Source organism: Bos mutus, chromosome 7 (genome assembly GCF_027580195.1).
Source record: "Bos mutus isolate GX-2022 chromosome 7, NWIPB_WYAK_1.1, whole genome shotgun sequence".
Taxonomy (NCBI): Eukaryota; Metazoa; Chordata; class Mammalia; order Artiodactyla; family Bovidae; genus Bos; species Bos mutus.
The window spans coordinates 55,367,779-55,386,357 of record NC_091623.1 but is presented as its reverse complement, the minus strand read 5'-3'; the positions used below and the strand labels follow the sequence as shown (position 1 = coordinate 55,386,357).

Genomic DNA, 18,579 nt, shown 5'->3' with positions numbered 1-18,579 from the left:
AATACTGTTGTCCTCCTTCGTCTTCTAAATCCAGAAGGGAACCGTGAATCCATCCCCCATGTGGACTCCACTTTCAGAAGTTGCAGACTGGCTGTAGTTCTGCACACATCTGGGTTTCAACAGAGCTGAGCTGAGATTCCATTGTGTTCCAGGCCAGATCGGCCAGAAGACAGTCATCCATTGCTCGAGTTTCATTGCTGGTGAAGAATAAGCTCCCTGAAGTTTCGAAGCCAGAATTCGTGGTCTGTGTTTCAGCACTGTTCAACTGAACTTTGTTTTCCAGGGCAGGCAGGTTTTTAAGCAGTGGAGATTCCGTCAGTCTGGGTATCTGTGTCAGATGAATCAGTACTCAAGAAAAAGCTGGAATATTTCAGGATACTTCCCAGCGGCAGACAAGGGCTCCTGTCTAAAAAGAAGTTCAGGTCCATCTGTGTCTGCGTGTCAAAGATTTCAAGGCCTGAGAAGCTAGAATTTCCCCTGAAACTGTTGGCCTGGGTAGAGGGGTCTGCAAGGAAGAAGTCAGTTTGGGTTTCTGTGTCCAGTGATTCCAAGACTGGCTCAGTGGTCATGGTGCTAAGCTCACTCACCTTGGTTTGCATCTGGATATTTGAGAACTCTTCGATATCAAAATCAATTGCAGGATTCTGAGCTGGGCCAGATAGAAGATGGGTCCAGTATTTGTGTCAGACAAAAGACTATGATTGTCCAGGGTCTGACCAGGCAGGTTATTTGACAAGATGTTTTCTAGATCACTTAATAAATCCATGATCGGGATCTAATTATCTATCATGTTCTGTGATGAAAGCATACTATTCAGTGTACTGAAGTTTATAATTGGTGCAGATTTCTCAATATCTTGAGTTAAAGTTTTAGGGTGGTTCTGAGGTAACAAGTCATGAGTTACAATCTCTGCTACTAAGCTGCTGCTTATAATATTGTCTGTAGACACACGATATGATGAATGGACACTCTCAAAAATGTCTCCACACATTACAGCTTGGTCCATCTGTACTTGGCCATCTGCTGGACGTTGCATCCCACTGGTCTCAGTTTCTCTGGAGATCCCACCTGGCTGGAAACTGGCATCTATAAATGTATCAGTCTGAGCAGTGATAGATAAGGTTACCTTAGAACTGGGCAAAAAAGTCTGAGTTTGAACACTAATGGGAAGGGAAACCTGGAAACCAAATGTCAAATCAGTTTGCGAACAGGACGACACAGAGGAGTCAGGGCTGGCCCACTGTGCAAATGGCATAAATTGTGGTGTGGTGTGGGACAGATCTGTCTGTACATTGATTGAAGAAATGCGGTTCTTCTGACATGTGTTCCCAAGTTCTTGTAATGGGTTAAATGGACTTTTACCCAAGTTCAGTTGAACACCTGTGCTAATCAGCTCAACAGCAACAGGATTTACAATTTTTAAGAGAGGGAGGCTCTCCTTGAGAGAGCAGGCCTCCAAATCCAGGCTGAGGATCAGGGTTCCAATGGACAAGGGTAGTAAGTGCACGGCACCGGGGGCAGAGCCCTGATGGTCGACACCCAACACCATAGGCTGGGCTGATGAGTCAGCTGTAGGCACAAAGACAGGCACAGGACAAAACACTTTGAGCTTTGGTAAAAGCAACATCTGAAAAAAAAAAAGCAACATCTGAGGGTACCTTGGAGCTGCTGCAAGAGTCTACTGTTTGGCATTAGAGCTGCAAGAGTTTTCAAAAGAAGCCACCAGCTTTATTTCTGAAGTTTCTAGTTCTGGAGCGTCTGGCCGTGGAATTGGTTGGTCGCTCAGTGAATCGGCAGTCTTCCTGGACAGCTTCCGGCTGTGCGGACAGCTTCCGGCTCTGCAGGCAGCTTCCAGTTTCCTTTCCTTACTAGGTGGGTCCCTGTGCCCTTCAGGGATCTCACGCCAGTTCGGTAGATGTGGGACCGTAACGCAGTCCTGCTGGCATAGGGACGGCCACACGTGCACTGGAAGGTCTTGCCACAATCCTCTGCATGTCTTTTCAGGTCCCACTCGATGCCATACGAATTGCTGCACTTATTATATTTATGCTTCTTTTCAGCATGCATTTTCATAAAATGCTGTTTTACGAAAATTGAGAAAATGGTCTGTCAGGGCCTCTAGGGCGTCATTCAATTGGACAACAGTAGAATTTCAGTATGATGGCACCCTACTCCAGTACTCTTGCCTGGAAAATCCCATGGATGGAGGAGCCTGGTAGGCTGTAGTCCATGGGGTCACAAAGAGTTGGACACGACTGAGCGACTTCACTTTCACTTTTCACTTTCACGCATTGGAGAAGGAAATGGCAACCCACTCCAGTGTTCTTGCCTGGAGAATCCCCGGGACGGGGGAGCCTAGTGGGCTGCTGTCTATGGGGTCGCACAGAGTCGGACACGACTGAAGCGACTTAGCAGCAGCAGCAGCAGCAGAATTTCGGTACAGTTTTCAAATCTTTTATTGTTGGATTCACTATGCCATCCTACAGGCGGTGGTAGCTCTTGACCAGGTACATGTTGAGCGCAGGGCAGTTGGGCAGGATCTCGCTGCAGCTGCGCACCATGCACAGGATGTTGGTCCTCACGGCCCAGGACAGCTCGCTCACTGGTGGCTGGATGAACTCTGGGGCCGGCGACACTGACCCCGTGGGCTGCTGCCTTGCCACCGTGGGTTGGAGCTGGCTGCCTATCAGCTGCCTGGGGGGACCCCAAGGACCCGAGGCAGCGGCGGCACCACTTACAGCCACCGGGACAGCTAGGGCACCCGAGGCAAGAGTCACGGAATCTGCCTCAGAGGCTGCCATGACTCTTGCACCGCAGCTGGACCCGTTTTAAATTTTGAGCTTTTTAAGCTTACATGCTTTTGCTGGTTAGGACCTGCACTTGCTGGTGCCAGGTGACACCTGTCCCTGGTCACCTTCCCCTGCCTGGTGACAACACACTCCTCTTCCATGCCTGGCCTTCAGGTGTATGGGCTCAGTGCTGCCCCTGACCTCTGACCTGCCCCCATTGTGGGGTGGAAAGGCAGCGACCCCTCAGTTCTGCCTGTGGCCCACACCCACTGTTTCATGTCCGTAGGTGTTCATTCGAGGCCCCTGTGTCTCTTTCTGACCTGCTCTGGCCCTCGCCTGCCCTGTTCCATCTCTTCTGCCCTGTCCCTGGGTGCATTTCCATCAAGGGGACACGGCTTGAGCAGCAAGAGGTCTGATGGGTAAAAGCATCACCTTGTCTCTTGTAGATTCTTTGGGGACAGAGGCCCCCGGGTGGGTGACTCCATCCTTCCTGGCAGAGGTGATGCTGAGCCCCCAGTACTGAACAACAGCCAGGATTTGCAGTCCCCTCCTGGCTCCAAGGAGGGAGTGGGCTGCAGCCAGAGGTGCCCGTGTCCCTGTGAGGAGTCTCAGAGCTTCCACACCTGACCCAGAGGAGAACATGAAGCAGGGGGAGAGAGGATGCAGGAGGAGGTAGAAGAGATGGATGGAAGATGGAGGCAGAGGACAGAAGAGTACAGGAGGATGGATATAGAGGGAGAAGGTGGGAATGGGACAGAGGTGGTGAGACAGGAAGAGGAGGAAGTGCAGGAAACAGGAGTGGGAGGAGGAAGGGTGATGGGGAGGTGAAGGTCTTGGGGTGCAGGACTTGAGAATGGAGGAGGAGGGAGGGTGAAGCGAGGGGCTGCCCAAGGACTGTAGAGCAGCTAGTGGAGGGGTAGGGAGGATGGGGAAGTGATGGAAGCTGAGGGGAAGAGGTGGGGGGATGCAGGGGTGGGATGGAGGAAGATGAGGGGAGAAGGGCAGAGCTTTGGCATCTCCAAAGCCTGGTGGGTCCAAGCCTGTGCTCGTGTCCTGGATCCCAGAGGCATCCTATCTGTCCTGCCCCAGACCAGGCAAGCTGGCCATGTGAGTTCGTTTGGCCTGTGGGCTGGGAGGTGGGGACACAGGGCCTCATGCTGTGCAGTGTATGGCCCCCCGTGCTCTCCATGTGTCACCAGCTCTACACTCTCCAGGCATGTTCTTGATGGTTTTCTGTGCGAGTCCAGGAACTGAGGCCCTTCCCCCTTGGCCTTGTTCAGACTTGTGGACTGAAGGGTGGTCTCAGCAGCACAGAGAGGCTGCCTGAGGTTAAATAAGTCATTTCTTTTCCCAAACTAACACCCTTCTGATTGGCTGGTGTGTTGCCTGAGCCGATTCACCAGCCAGAATCAGTGAGTTAGGTCCATTATGAGAACATGTGTCTCTTCCTAGTCCCTTGGTCCCCAATTCTTGCTCTGCCTCCCGAGAGGGGCCATCTGGGGGTGGCGGGGCGGTGAGGGGGGCGTGGTCCCAGGAAGAGCCCCATGGGCAGGAGCTCAGGGCTGCTGCCCTAGAACATGAGAGCCCCTGGTTGTGTTTTAATCTAAGTGAAGTCTCTCACTGCCCCTTTCAGGGCTCCTGGGGCGAATCCAGCTCAAAGAGCTTTCTCTGAAATTCACACGTCATCCACTTTAGCTCAAGTAGACTATTCAAAGGTCTTTATTTTACAGACTCCTGCTACCGTCACCACTACATCCATCTGTCACCACCTCATAAAAGTCTCTTGTCCATCAGCAGATACCTACCCCTCGCCCATCCCCCAGCCCTGGGGACCCCAGATCCAGTTTCTGTCTCTATGGACCTGGTGATGCTGGACGCTTCAGATCAATGGAATCATACAATATATGGTCTCTTGTGCCCAATTGCATTCACCCATCCACAGTGTAGCTGGGGTCACCATTTCCTGCCCGCAGTACAGGAGAGTTGCAATCTCTCCACATCCTGTTACTGGGAATAAAGTTTCCATGGGTGAGAAGTGGTCTGCCCTGGGGTCTTGATTTGCATCTCCCTGATGGCTGATGAGGTTGGGAAGCTCCCCCTGAGCCTGTTGGCCTTGTTTTCTAAGGCTGGGTGGACTTTGGAGAAAGGTCTACCCATGTCCTGAAGTCTACAAGTGGAAGTGTTAGGTGCGGCTGCAAGCCATGATCGCCAAGGGGGATCCCACCCACTAAGGGGGCGCTAATGTCTGATTTCTCCCCCTATGACCAGGAAGCTGCCAATTGGGAGCCAACTTCCACTTGCTGGGTCCCTGAAGCTCTTTAGGGCACTGGAATACATGGATTTTTGTCTTGCAGCATCCAACATGGAGAAGCTGGAGACCCTACTAGCCTTGGAACCAGAAGAAATTATAACAAAATACGAGCAGGTGAGACCCCAGCAGGGATCATAGACAAGAGTAGGTGTACCCAGGCAGGGATCTGAGCCAAGGACAGGCAGCTGAGACCCGGCAGGGATCCTAGCCAGGTAGAACTGGTATCAGAACCCATCAGAAAAGGTACATTCGCCAAGTGGAAATCACTGCAGCCCAGGCGAGCATCCTAGCCCACAGAAGCAGGTATGTCCCAGGAGAAACCAGCGCCAAGAATAAGCAAGGGAGGACAGGCAGAGATCATCCCTGGGTAGACCATGGAAGGCCACGTAAGGATGGTTACCAGTAGGAACAGGTACAGCTCAGGCGGGGAGCAGTCAGCACGCAGCAGGTGAGCCCCAGGTGGGCCATGCCAGCCCACACGGCCAGCAGGAGCAGGGATGTCCCTGGTGGGATCATAGCCAAGGAGGAGCAGGTGAGGCCCAGGTGGGGCCCATTGCCGGGTGTGCACAGGTACAGCCCAGCGGGAACCATGGGCAGCAAGAGCACTCTCATTCCAGGTAGGGGTCACAGCAAAAGCTGAGCAGAGCGAGCCTGAGTGGACATCCTCCTCCCCAGGACGAGCAGGTATGGCTCAGGTGGGAGTCACTGCAAATGGGACCAGGTGGCCCAGGCAGGATCCTAGCCAGGTACGAGCAGGTGAGGCCCAGGCAGATCCTACTGAGTCGGGCGGGCCTGGTGCTGTGCCCCTGGGATGCAGGGTGGGGACTTGTCCTGCCCTGCCTTTCCTGGCATCTCTCAGCCTCCTCTGGCTTTGGGGCCATGCAGGGAGGATGCGGGAACCAGGGGAGGATACAGACCTCTCACTGTACAGTGTTGCCAACAGGCTAGGTTCCTTGCTGTGAGTCACTGGGACGCCCCTCTCTCCCATCCTGGGGGGTGAGTTTCCATTGGAAGAAACATCTCTCAGAGGCCAAGAAGAGGAGGGAGACCCCTGGTGGCCTTGGCAGGCCATGGCGCTGATGCATCCAAGAGCAGAGGTGGGCTCCAGGGGGGTCCTCCACAAACGTCTGGCTCCTGCAGGAGGTGGGCTACTTCCGGGGCATGAACAAGGTTGTGGCCGTCCTACTGATGTTCCTGAACGAGGACGACACCTTCTGGAGGTTGTTCCAGCTGATGACTGATGAGGAGCACGCCATGCGCAGTAGGTGCCTGCAGAGGACGGCTGGGCAAGCCTGAGGATCTGGGGTCTCTTTGCAGGGGGGCTGGTGGGGACCCTGGCCCAGGACAGCTCCCCATCAGCAAAGGGCACTGGTCCCCACACTGCCCTTTGGGTTCTGGAGCTCAGCCCTCAGTCCCAGCCTCATGCAGACCACTCTCCCTTCCTTCCCTGCTGGTCCTTCTGCCTCAAGCCTGCCATCCACCAGGCGTCCCGCAAGCCCACGGCCGATGAAGCCCAGGCAGCAACACCACCTCCTCTGCCCCCAGCCTGGTTGCAGAGGCCAGGAGATGGCCAGGCACACACCCCCGCATCTCCCCTGGGGGCCACACTCACTGCCCCTCCATACCAAGCTGGCCATCCCCCACTGTGGTTGCTGTGTGGACAGCATGCTGGGGCCAGATGCCTGCCCACCCCTCTGCCCAGGGTGCCAGCTGAGCTGGGCATCCAGGAGCAGAGCCTCTGCCCTGGACTCACAGGCTGTCTTGCCTGGGAAGAGCATGTCCAGCCAGGGCTCAAGAGGGCCCCACAGGCAGGGGTCACCGCTGGGGGCTCCTGTGGTACTCCACTCCCCTCTGGGTGAGGCTTTGACTTGTGAGGGTCTGGGGGCTCCTCAGGCTTCATCCCTGGATTCCCAAAAATGCCAAGGTTCCAGGCCCATCACAAGCACATTCTCGGCAGAGCCCTCCCCAAGTTGAAGGGACATGTGGTGAGTACAACTGTCGCCCCGCCCAGAGGTGCTGTCCCATGGCCACTGCGGGGACTTGGCTTCCTGCAGACTTCATTTGCCTTCTCCTGGGGGCTGCCAGGGGTGAGCTCGGGCTGAGCAGGCCCATGGACAGCATGTCCACCACCCCTGAGGGTGGCTGTACAGGGCCCTCAAATAGGGAGGTTTCTGGCAGGGCAGGCAGGCCCTGAGCACCGCCTGCCCTGCTTTAGAGCCGATGTCTGCGGGGATTTACACACCCACGTGGTTCATGCAGTCCCCCACTCCTGTTGCCCAGGGAGGGACAAACCCCACCCTCAGATATGCCAAGTCCCTCCCGAGGAGCCCCAAGGGGCAGCCAGAGCCCTCCTGGTGGGCCCAGGGCACCCTGAAGTCCCAGGGACCCGCCGTTTCCACCTGGCTCCCTTCGGGAAGGGTGGGTCAACCTGGGGTGCAGCTGAGCCACCATCGTGATCTGCTGAGGTGTCCCCACCGAGAGGGTTAGCTGGTGCGCTGTCAGGCCCTAAGGACCCTGAGAGGGCTGGTGAGAGCACCTTTGTCCACCCAGATGAGCAGCTCTGGGACCTTGTCTGACGAATGGTGGGACTGCAGGGACCAGAGGCAGATGTGGCTTCTGACCCTGTGCTGGGACCCCCGTGCCCTGCTCAAGTGGCCCCTCCCATGCCCACTGTCCCCACAGACCCCCCCTTTCCGCTGACCCTGAGGCTCTGGGAGGCCTCCATCCTGGAGGGTGGGCACTTGCTCACAGCCATGGCCTACACCATCCTCAAGGTGCACAGGAGGAAGCGGGCCTGAGCGTGGAGCACAGGCCACGGAGGAGGGAGTGCCAGCCGCATGAAGGCGGTCAGGGTGCCCTGTGGTGAGCGCCCCTAGCTGGGGTGCTCCCTGGAACTCTGTTGGGACAGATGACCCCCAGGGGTGGTGCACAGCGGAACACAGCCGCCCTCTACGGGAGGACCCTCCAATGTGGGGGCCGAGCCTTCCTTGTGGGTCCCCCGATGGCCTGATGGCACCCCCACCCCTAGAGCGTCTCCAGGATGCAGCCCACCCTGAAGCCAGCACCCTGGGGGGGGATCAGCCCTCCCTTCGAGTCTCCTGGACTGACTTGGGGGTTGAGTGGGTGGGTGGTGCCTTCTGGGCCTCCAGCTGGGTCAGTACCTAACACCTTGTTTCTCTTGCCCTCCAGTCAGGAAAACCCACCTAGTCTCCAGGGCTTCAGTATCTGAGGCCTCAGCACTCACTCAGTGAGGGTAAGACTCCACGCGTGCTGTACCAGCAGAAGGAGGGAGGAGGTCACGGGTGCGGCTGGGGTTCCCTACTGCTCCACACCCCAGAACTGTCAAAGTGTCCTTGGTCTGCGAGGGGTCTGTGCCTGTCCTGGGGGCCCTTGAGTTCACGCCCATTCTTGCCACCATAGGGAGCTGGCAGCTAGAACACCACCATGTCCTATATTCTAGCAAAAAGCCCAAGACCTCCGGGGAGCTGACAAGTGGGTGAAGAAGCTGAGGAGCTGGCAAAAATACCAGGGCAGCACGAAGGTACAAAGCTGAGTATCCTGACCCTGCAGGGCGCTAGCCTTTGGGCCCCACAAGGCTTGAGAGATTCTGATGCCAGGGCGGCAGCCAGCCCAGCCCAGGACCCCACAGGGAGGGAGCAGTTGGGGCTATTCTCCACTCCCAGTTTGGGAAGATCAGACCCAGCTCTAGGAAGACCCTGCCCCTCTGCAGCATCTTCCACAGGCCTCTCGCTCCGTCTCCTCCCCGGCGTGGTGCCTGCATCTGTCTCAGGGCTGCTTCTCCCCCATAGATGTGCCGAAGGGTATCCATGGGCATCCCTCCACCAGTGCGAGGGCAGGCCTGGTCTCTGCTCTGGGACCTGGAGAAGGTGAAGGCGGAGAACATCAGGAAATATCAGGTGCGGCCGGTCCACCTGAGCAGGGGCAACGGGCCAGGCTTGGCGGGCTGCCCCTGGGGACCCCTGGCCCATCCCCAAGGGTGGGGGATGGAAGTGTCGGGCTGTGGGGCTCCATGCTCCTCCTGGGCGGTTTTTAGAGTCAGGATGTTGGGAACCCGAGCCCCCTGGGTCGGGCTGGCGCCAAAAGAGGAGTAAGTGACTATCAGAAGGAAAGGCAGCGAACTGCAGTCTCTCCTCGCCACGCCCACCCCATCCCGCCCCCTTCTCGCCCCGCCCCGCCTGTTACCGCCTAATGGCAGGGACACTCCAGAGGGTGTTAGGAAGCAGAGGCCCAGCCGCCCTCCCTGCCTCCCCCGCACCTGGGAGCCGCCTCCCGGGACCAGGCTCAGGGCCCGGCGGGAGCTGTCACCTGGGAGGCCTCTGGGGGAGGCGGAGGAGGGGTCCAGAGGGCCTGGACGTTACCTTGTTAACGGTCGGGGTTCTGGGCCTTGGACGGGGGAGTCCCTCGTGAGCCCCGATGGCTTCAGAAACAAGCGGAATGAGGTTTCTGCAGAAAAGAGCTGCGGTCCCTCCGGCCGCGCCGCGCCCGCCGCGTCGCGGCAGTTGTGGCGGTTGGTCCAGCGGGTCAGGGCCGCCTGACGTTGGCCCCGCCCCCTCGGCCCCGCCCACAAAAGAGCATAAAAGAGCAGGCCCGGCGGTGCTGTCCTGACGTCAAGCACATTGACGTAGACATCAACCGCGCCTTCAGGAATAACCTCTTCTTCTGGGAGCGAAACGGAATCAAGTGGGTCCCCAGGTTCCTGGCGGGGAGGCCGTGGACCTGGGTCTGGAGCTGGGGTGGCAGGGTGTCGACCCCTGCCCGTCCTGGCTGTACCGGCTGAGCCTCGAGGGGGGGCGCGAGTAGGCACGTTAGGAGCCCGGGCAGAGGTGTAGGGCTCGCGGCGGATGGCGGTTGGCGGTTGGAGAGGGGAGAGTGGGGCGGGGCACCCGCTGGAGGGGAGGGGCTCCAGGCGGCAGAGACCTGGCTGGACAGGAGCTCAGATGGACTGAATTCGGGTTAGAGGGGTCAAATGACGCCCCATCTTGATGGTGTTGCTTACATATTTCTACTTCTACAGTTTCCATCATTTGTAAAAATAGATTGGTGAACCCCAAATTTCATCACTTAGGGACCCAGCCCCATCCCATCTCCTGCGTTCACCACATCCTTGACCAGCACATGCCTTTCACAGAGGACCCAAGACCTCTGGCCTCACCCCATTGCGAGGCTCTCAGTATGCTTTTTTTTGGCCACGCCATGTGGCTTGTGGGAGCTTAGTGCCCTGACCAAGGAGCAAACCCATGCCCCCTGTGGTGGAAGAACAGACTCTTAATCCCTGGTCAGCCAGGGAACCCCCCCAACCTGCTGCTGCTGCTGCTAAGTCATTTCAGTCGTGTCCGACTCTGTACGACCCCATAGACGACAGCCCACCAGGCTCCCCGGTCCCTGGGATTCTCCAGACAAGAACACTGGAGTGGGTTGCCATTTCCTTCTCCAATGCGTGGAAGTGAAGTCGTGTCTGACTCCTAGCGACCCCATGGACTGCAGCCTACCAAGCTCCTCTGTCCATGGGATCTGCCAGGCAAGAGTACTGGAGTGGGTTGCCATTGCTAACCCTAACCTACTGCTGCTAGTATGCATTTTAAAAACAAGAATTCTTGGGAATTCCCTAACAATTCAGTGGTTAGACTCCACACTCTAATTGCAGAGGGCCCAGGTTGCATCCCTGTCAGGGAACTAAGCTCTCACAAGCCAAGCAGTTGGGCAAAAAGAAAAGAAGAAGCGGGATTCTTTTTTTACACGTGACCTCAAGCCTGTTGCAACACCTGAAGCGTGTACTGTAATCCCTTAATATGCACCCAGAGATCTCGTCTCCCAACACTTCGTGCTTTCTGAATAAGCTGTCCCAATCCAGGTAACTGGAGTGGGTTGAAGACACTGACAGCCAGGGAAAACATATGGGCAGGCAAGAGAGAGGGTTCTGCCACAACCAATTCAGGTTGCAGGCTATTGGCCTGCAGATCAAGCTCGCTCTGAACCAAGAGACACTCTTCAGAGCCTCCACCCCAGAGAGAAGAGGGGTCTGGCCACAGCGGGGCTGAGAGCAACAAGGCAGGAGTGGGCTGTGCTGCCCGAGTGGTGACCCCAGACCCCTCATGCTCCTCTCACAGTGAGATGTCTCTACTGAGGGGCCCTGCCAGTCCCAAAGCAGCATGGCCCCAGGTCTCCTTGGCTTTGGGGGCTCATTTCTTAAACACACTTGCTTTGTCGTGAGGCTCTGTCAGACAATATAAAATTAAGAGCATCAGTGTGAAAGAAGCCCCCTGTGTCCTCTTCCCCAGGCAGCAGGCCCTGTTCCACGTGCTGGTGGCCTATTCCATGTATGACACTGAGAATATCTGCGCACCCAGGCCCTGCCCATTCCAGGGGGTCTTCCTGCTGGTCACGAATCAGGAGCATCCAGGAGCAGAGGTGGGAGTGTCAGGAGGGGACAGAGTGGCCTCCAGGTGGGTCCTCCACACACGTCTGGCTCTTGCAGGAGGTAGTCTACTTCCAGGACATGAACAAGGTTGTAGCCATCCTACTGATGTTCCTGAACTAAGAGGATGCTTTCTAGGGGCTGGTGCAGCTGATGACTGACGACCAGCACACGATGGGCGGTAGGTGCCTGTCGAGGACGGCTGGGCAAGCCAGAGGATCTGGGGTCTCTTTGCAGGGGGGCTGGTGGGGACCCTGGCCCAGGACAGCTCCCCATCAGCAAAGGGCACTGGTCCCCACACTGCCCTTTGGGTTCTGGAGCTCAGCCCTCAGTCCCAGCCTCATGCAGACCACTCTCCCTTCCCTCCCTGCTGGTCCTTCTGCCTCAAGCCTGCCATCCACCAGGCGCCCCACAAGCCCACGGCCGATGAAGCCCAGGCAGCAACACCACCTCCTCTGCCCCGAGCCTGGTTGCAGAGGCCAGGAGATGGCCAGGCACACACCCCCATCTCCCCTGGGGGCCACACTCACTGCCCCTCCATACCAGGCTGGCCATCCCCCACTGTGGCTGCTGTGTGGACAGCATGCTGGGGCCAGATGCCTGCCCACCCCTCTGCCCAGGGTGCCAGCTGAGCTGGGCATCCAGGAGCAGGGCCTCTGCCCTGGCCTCACAGGCTGTCTTGCCTGGGAAGAGCATGTCCAGCCAGGGCTCAAGAGGGCCCCACAGGCAGGGGTCACCGCTGGGGGCTCCTGTGGTACTCCACTCCCCTCTGGGCGAGGCTCTGACTTGTGGGGGTCTGGGGGCTCCTCAGGCTTCATCCCTGGATTCCCAAAAATGCCAAGGTTCCAGGCCCATCACAAACACATTCTCGGCAGAGCCCTCCCCAAGTTGAAGGGACATGTGGTGAGTACAACTGTCGCCCCGCCCAGGGTGCTGTCCCATGGCCACTGCGGGGACTTGGCTTCCTGCAGACTTCATTTGCCTTCTCCTGGGGGCTGCCAGGGGTGAGCTCGGGCTGAGCAGGCCCATGGACAGCATGTCCACCACCCCTGAGGGTGGCTGTACAGGGCCCTCAGATAGGGAGGTTTCTGGCAGGGCAGGCAGGCCCTGAGCACCGCCTGCCCTGCTTTAGAGCCGATGTCTGCGGGGATTTACACACCCACGTGGTTCATGCAGTGCTTCATCAACCAGGTAAGGCTGCCCAGGGACGCTGGGTTCCAAGGCCTCCCTGTCCCCCACTCCTGTTGCCCAGGGAGGGACAAACCCCACCCTCAGATATGCCAAGTCCCTCCCGAGGAGCCCCAAGGGGCAGCCAGAGCCCTCCTGGTGGGCCCAGGGCACCCTGAAGTCCCAGGGACCCACCGTTTCCACCTGGCTCCCTTCGGGAAGGGTGGGTCAACCTGGGGTGCAGCTGAGCCACCATCGTGATCTGCTGAGGTGTCCCCACCGAGAAGGTTAGCTGGTGCGCTGTCAGGCCCTAAGGACCCTGAGAGGGCTGGTGGGAGCACCTTTGTCCACCCAGATGAGCAGCTCTGGGACCTTGTCTGACGAATGGTGGGACTGCAGGGACCAGAGGCAGATGTGGCTTCTGACCCTGTGCTGGGACCCCCGTGCCCTGCTCAAGTGGCCCCTCCCATGCCCACTGTCCCCACAGACGCCCCCTTTCCGCTGACCCTGAGGCTCTGGGAGGCCTCCATCCTGGAGGGTGGGCACTTGCTCACGGCCATGGCCTACACCGTCCTCAAGGTGCACAGGAGGAAGCGGGCTTGAGAGTGGAGCACAGGCCACGGAGGAGGGAGTGCCAGCCACATGAAGGCGGTCAGGGTGCCCTGTGGTGAGCGCCCCTAGCTGGGGCGCTCCCTGGGGCTCTGTTGGGACAGATGGACCCCCATGGGTGGCGCACAGCGGAACACAGCCGCCCCTCCCCCATGGGAAGACCCCCAGGGTGGGGGGCTGAGCCTTCCTTGCAGGTCCCCCATGGCCTGATGGCACCCCCACCCCTAGAGCGCCTCCTAACGCTGCCCCTGGAAGGCTGCAGGAGTTCCTGCAGGACGCGCTGTCCCGGGCCAGGGCCCCGGCGGACGGCGCAGTGCGCATGCAGCTGCCGGCCTCCATGGCTGAGCTACCCAGGATGACGTATGACCTGCCCTGGCCAGGGGGGCTCAGCCCTGGTCTCCCCATGAGTCCCCCTCTCAGGCAGTAGTGGGTGGGTGAGCCCCGGGCTTTCCCCTCACTCCCGGCCATTCGCTCTTCTGGGCGGTCACCACAGAGCCCAGAGGTTGGTGGCCTAGAGGGCTGTTCTCAAAGCTGGGCCGGCTCTGCCATGCCTGGCCCCAAGGGCCCACCTTGTGCAGACCACAGCGATACAATTCCCTCCCAAACTTCCCAGTGATCTGTGAGGCCACAGGCAGGTGGCCCCCAGACCTCGGCTTTGAGCTGGAATGCTGGGTCCCTTCCCCTTCAGTCCCTACCTGGGCCACCCCCAGGGCCACGCGACAGGCCTGACTCCGTGACCCCACTGAGGCCCCGGCAACCAGCTCCACCCAGCCTGCTGAAGATGGCGCCACTGGGCCCAGGACACCCCTCCTGCCCTGAGGCAGCTGCAGCCAGCATCCCTCCCATGAGTGACCAGCACCGCCATGGTGGAGCCAGGACAGCACCCCAAGAGCTGCGCCAAGGCCCCACACGTCCACATGACCCCCTGAGCTCTGTGTCCATAGGGAGCCTGGACGTTCAGGGGCCTCCAGAGGATGAGGTGACTGTGAGCACAGGGACCCCAAGGCTCCCGGGGACCCCGAGGTCCCCAGAAGCCAGCAACATGCCCTGCTTTTTTACGCTGAGCTCAAGGAGGATGGACTTTACCCCCACCCCCATATAGCACAAGTCCCTGACTCCAAAGGGCCTGAATTTGGGCTCCAGGAGAGCAGATGCTGTGTGATCACCCCTCAGCCTGGACTGTGACTAAAGGGGCTGCCCCGGCCAGTCAGGAACGCTGGCTCAAGGCAAGGCGAGCCCTCTAGGAGCTGTATGTGGTCTCCTGCAGCCTGAGAGTGCCCCACAAGGTCCCTTCAGTGACCTGAGGAGCCTCTGGGAACCACAGGCCACCTCCAGGACCTCACACGCATAAGAAGGTGGGGCCAGAGCAGAGGGTGCTGCTGTTTGGGCTGACACAACACACTGTCCAAGTCAGTGACTGCCTTTTGGGGCCCCTAAATCTCAGCAATGCAACCCACCCGGGACCCAACTGGGTTCCCTGCCGCCCAGCCATTCGCTATGAAGGTCTCCCTCCAGGGATGGACAGACTTTGGTTTCAGTTTCCCCCCTTGCTGGTTAAAGGTTAATACATTTTTGTGCTTTAAGTGCTAGACTGGCTGGTTCTTGTAGCACCTAGACGTCTCCGAAGGATGCCCTCAGGGCCCCCAGAGGCAAAGGGAGCACCAGCTGGACAAAACTGAGGTCCCCAGCTGCCTCGTGGGAGGCCACAGGCACTACAGACTCCGAGCTTCAACCAAACCCCAGATCAAGACCATCGGATGATTGTGACTCAGCCTGTGTCCGGTGGGCCAGGACTGGGCTCCAGGAGAGCAACAGCTGGCGGGCAGGGAGCATCAGTTCAGTCACTCTGTCCACCAACCTGGGCTGGCCAGGCTCCAGTGGCACTTCCTTTCTTCCCTGCCTCCTCCTCCCCACACCCATCTCGCACACCCTTTCCCACATCACACTGGACACCTCCGTGCCCCTCCACACCTGTCAGGGGAGCAGCACCTGAGCTCAGGCAGCCTAGGGCCCCCTCCTTGGGTGGGCGTGCTGCCGGATCTCACTCACCAGTGGAAGGAAGAGGGCACCGGCTCAAGGGGAACACTGCCTCTGCCTCGAGCAGAATCCCAGACCCTTCCCTGCCAGGAGCGAGTTCCGCCTGTGGCAAAGGTCATGAGGAAGGAGGCTTGGCATACTCAAAGGTGGGATGAAGCCTCAGGAGTCCCCCTGGAAATTCTCCAGCATCTACCCCCAAAACCAGAGTCTGCCTACTTTCTGCTTTGTGCTCTCACCTACACCTCTGACTTTACAGGGGGCTGTCCCCCACTACCTCTCTCTGAAAAAAGAGTTAACTTACAGCTCCAGTTAATAAAGTTCCTGAGTGTGATAGTGTTTCAACCTACAAACTCCTTTGGAAGTCCTCTAGCCTGCCTGAATAGGTTTTTCCAGCCACATGTGATTGCTCAGAGCCTCCCAACTGTGAGAGGCATGAGATGTTCTAAACTGTCTAAATACGGATTCCTTTGAGCAGTTAAAAGATTGATTAGAAATTGTATTGGTGAAGGGTTTTTCACTTGTTGGGCCAATGTTTGCTGCTAAGTCTCCATATCCCTTACCTGCTGTGTCCCCGGCAGTGTATTGATTAATATAATTGGTGTAAGTAGTAGCTTTAATGTTTGTAACCTGGGACCCTTGAGTTAATTCTTTTTCTTGTTATAGCCCACCACTCCTTTGCTCTGTAGGAATGCAACTTAATCTAATGCTTTTGGAGGGTGCTGCCTGACTTTAGAATAATCACCTATAGAGAAAAATAAGTTTCTTAAAATGTTAACAGGCCTCCGGGCCAGAAGATGATGCAAATCACCTAAACTTTTGCATATGATAAGTTTGCAGGAAGAAAGCCTGGCTTACTGCATGACTCTACCCCTTCCCCCATTATCCTCTATGCATAACTTAAAGTATAAAAACTACTTTGGAAAATAAAGTGCGGGCCTTGTTCACCGAAACTTGGTCTCCCCATGTCGTTCTTTCTCTTACCTTCCGGCTGAATTTTTCAGCCTCTTTTCTCCACTGAATTTCCTCACTGAGCTATCCTTATTTCAGCCTCTTTTCTCCACTGATTTCCTCACTGAGCTATCCTTATTCTATTACTCTTTATATCCTTAATTAACGTTTAATTAAGCAATTGTTTCCTGATCCTCGCCGACGCCGTCCCCGCTTCGAATTCCCTGGATCCACCGGGGCTGGACCCCGGCACTTCCCCGTTCACCCCACAAATGGGGACCTGGGTCCTGCTTGTCTCGGGCTCCAGGGCACCCTACTGGAATACGTGTCCTCAGCAGCCCTCCCACTGCCCACTGAGGGGTCAGGGCTGACTGGGACCTTGGGGCGCTCTGGGGGCACATGGGCCAGGGCCATGCTCCCACTTGGCTCAGGGCAGCTCTCTCTGGGGACCTCCACCCTGGGAGCTGTGTCGGCCCAGACCCGGGTCCTGGACTCTCTCGCTGCCCCTGCCTCCCGGGGAGACTCACAGCTTGAGGGGCTGCTGGGTCAGGGGAATCGAAGTGGGTTCCAGGGGGTCCCTTAGCTGGAGCCAGAGGTCGAGCAGCTGCCCTGGATGGAGGGAGAAGGGGCAGTGAGTGCTGCTCCCAGGCAGTGGGGGTGGCACAGGGCCCTGGCTGGATGGGGGGCAGGGAGGGGGGCTTCCACCTGGTGCATCTGGGCCAACACATCACTGCAGGGGACGCTGCAGTTTTGGGTGAGGTTCTGGCCTGCTGAGACTCGACGGTACCATGACCAGGTCACACTCGTTCCCACCAGCACCACAGGTATGCCATCTGAGTCCTTCACCCACTTGATCTGCTCCCTACAAGGGGGAAGTCGTGATCCAGTGGGCAGGCTGCGGGCTGGGCTGCACTTGGGGTCACAGAGAGAGGACAGGAAGCCCCTGAGGGTCAGTGGTCAGCTCACCAGGGCTGGTGGATGCCCTTGAAGGACTCGGTATTGTTGATGCAAACACCCAGAGGAAAGCCCTCGCTGGTGCTCATGTACTGGTCTCCATGACGCTGACTCTCCTGGCCTGCTGTGTCCAGTAGCTAGGTCTCCCCATCAGTGACCACTTGCTTCCAGTAGGAACTTAGAGACAGCCAACCTTCCTGGGAGGGGACCCTCCCTCGCTCCTCTTGTGCCCCCAGGACCTAGGACAATGGGACCCCTCCTGCAGAGCAGGTGGAGGACAAGCCCCTGTCAGGAGCCAGGCTGTGGACCAGAGTCGGCTCACCTCCATGGTGGAGTTGTCCTCCACGGGGTGGTTCTCGATGAGCTGGATGGTCAGGGCACTCTTCCTCATACCATGGCGCCCACCGCCACGAGCTTATCCTCCGTCATCACTCCTCAAGGGACCCCAACACCAGGCACTACTGTGGTTTCCTGTCCCACTGACCCCACTCGCACGCCCACTGAGCTCCTGGGGCCAGGCTGCCCGGGCCAGGCTTGTCTTCTGAACCAGGCATAGCAGCAAGAACGGTGGCCCAGGGACTTCCCTGGTGGTCTAGTGGTTAAGAATCTGCCTTGCAACGCAGGGAACAGGGGTTTGCTATGGAGAAACTAAGCCCCACGCCACAACTACTGAGCCGATAAACTGCGAGGAAAGATCCAACATAATGCAATGAAGACGCAACATGCCACAGCTGAGACTCAACGCAGCCAAATAAATACATACGTTGAGGCAGTCTGAGCGTGGGCTGGAAAAGTTTCCAGACACAGAGCATTTCATAAGGGAGGGTGTTTATTAAGAACCAAGAGCAGAGCTGAAGAGGCCGCAGCAGGCCAAACTCCTGACCGAGCAGGGAGAGTCGATAGTTCTCGTGCATAAACAGCCAACTTTTATAGCCTTGAGACAAAATTGCTATGGAAGGCTGGCATAGGGTGATTGGCTGGGGCGCTGTGGGGTGCTTACTAGAGTGGGCATCTTTGTCTAACTGGGAGTCAGAAAGCTTGTTAGTGATGATAGGGGGGGCTTCCGGCAAGGGTTACAAAGGGGCTCAGTTAGTTTTGGAAGTGACCTTGGTTCTGGGCTCCACTTCCGTGGCCTAGGGGCAGAACTCAACAAAATACTTTTTAACAAAATGAGGGGAAAAAATGAATGGTGACCCAGCCACTCACCTGCAGCACCTCCAGCCCAGAGGTGTGAGGGGGCTCCTACCTCTAGCTACACGTAATGAGAGGAGCCAGCTCCCCAAAGGCAGGGCTGACAGTTGAGAACATTTCCCCAAGCATGCACCTGA

At 57.7% G+C, this 18,579-nt stretch overlaps 1 protein-coding gene, 1 long non-coding RNA gene and 1 pseudogene across 2 annotated transcripts; 1 reads left to right on the top strand and 2 right to left on the bottom strand.

Moving 5' to 3' along the window:
• Positions 1-61: 61 nt before the first annotated feature.
• Positions 62-2,801, bottom strand: LOC102268515 (ATM interactor-like; annotated as a pseudogene).
• A 5,460-nt stretch (positions 2,802-8,261) lies between these two features.
• On the top strand, positions 8,262-13,170 carry LOC138988510 (uncharacterized). The gene is made up of 3 exons (XR_011464771.1): positions 8,262-8,353; positions 8,521-9,017; positions 11,400-13,170. It is a non-coding gene; the product is annotated as an uncharacterized lncRNA (long non-coding RNA).
• Positions 13,171-16,658: 3,488 nt separating this feature from the next.
• LOC102278591 (GTPase HRas) lies at positions 16,659-17,642 on the bottom strand. Its single transcript, XM_070374724.1, is given in 5 exon segments — positions 16,659-16,686; positions 16,825-16,906; positions 17,029-17,159; positions 17,264-17,448; positions 17,574-17,642. Coding segments are annotated over 5 exon segments (495 nt in total).
• Between the last annotated feature and the right edge of the window lie 937 nt (positions 17,643-18,579).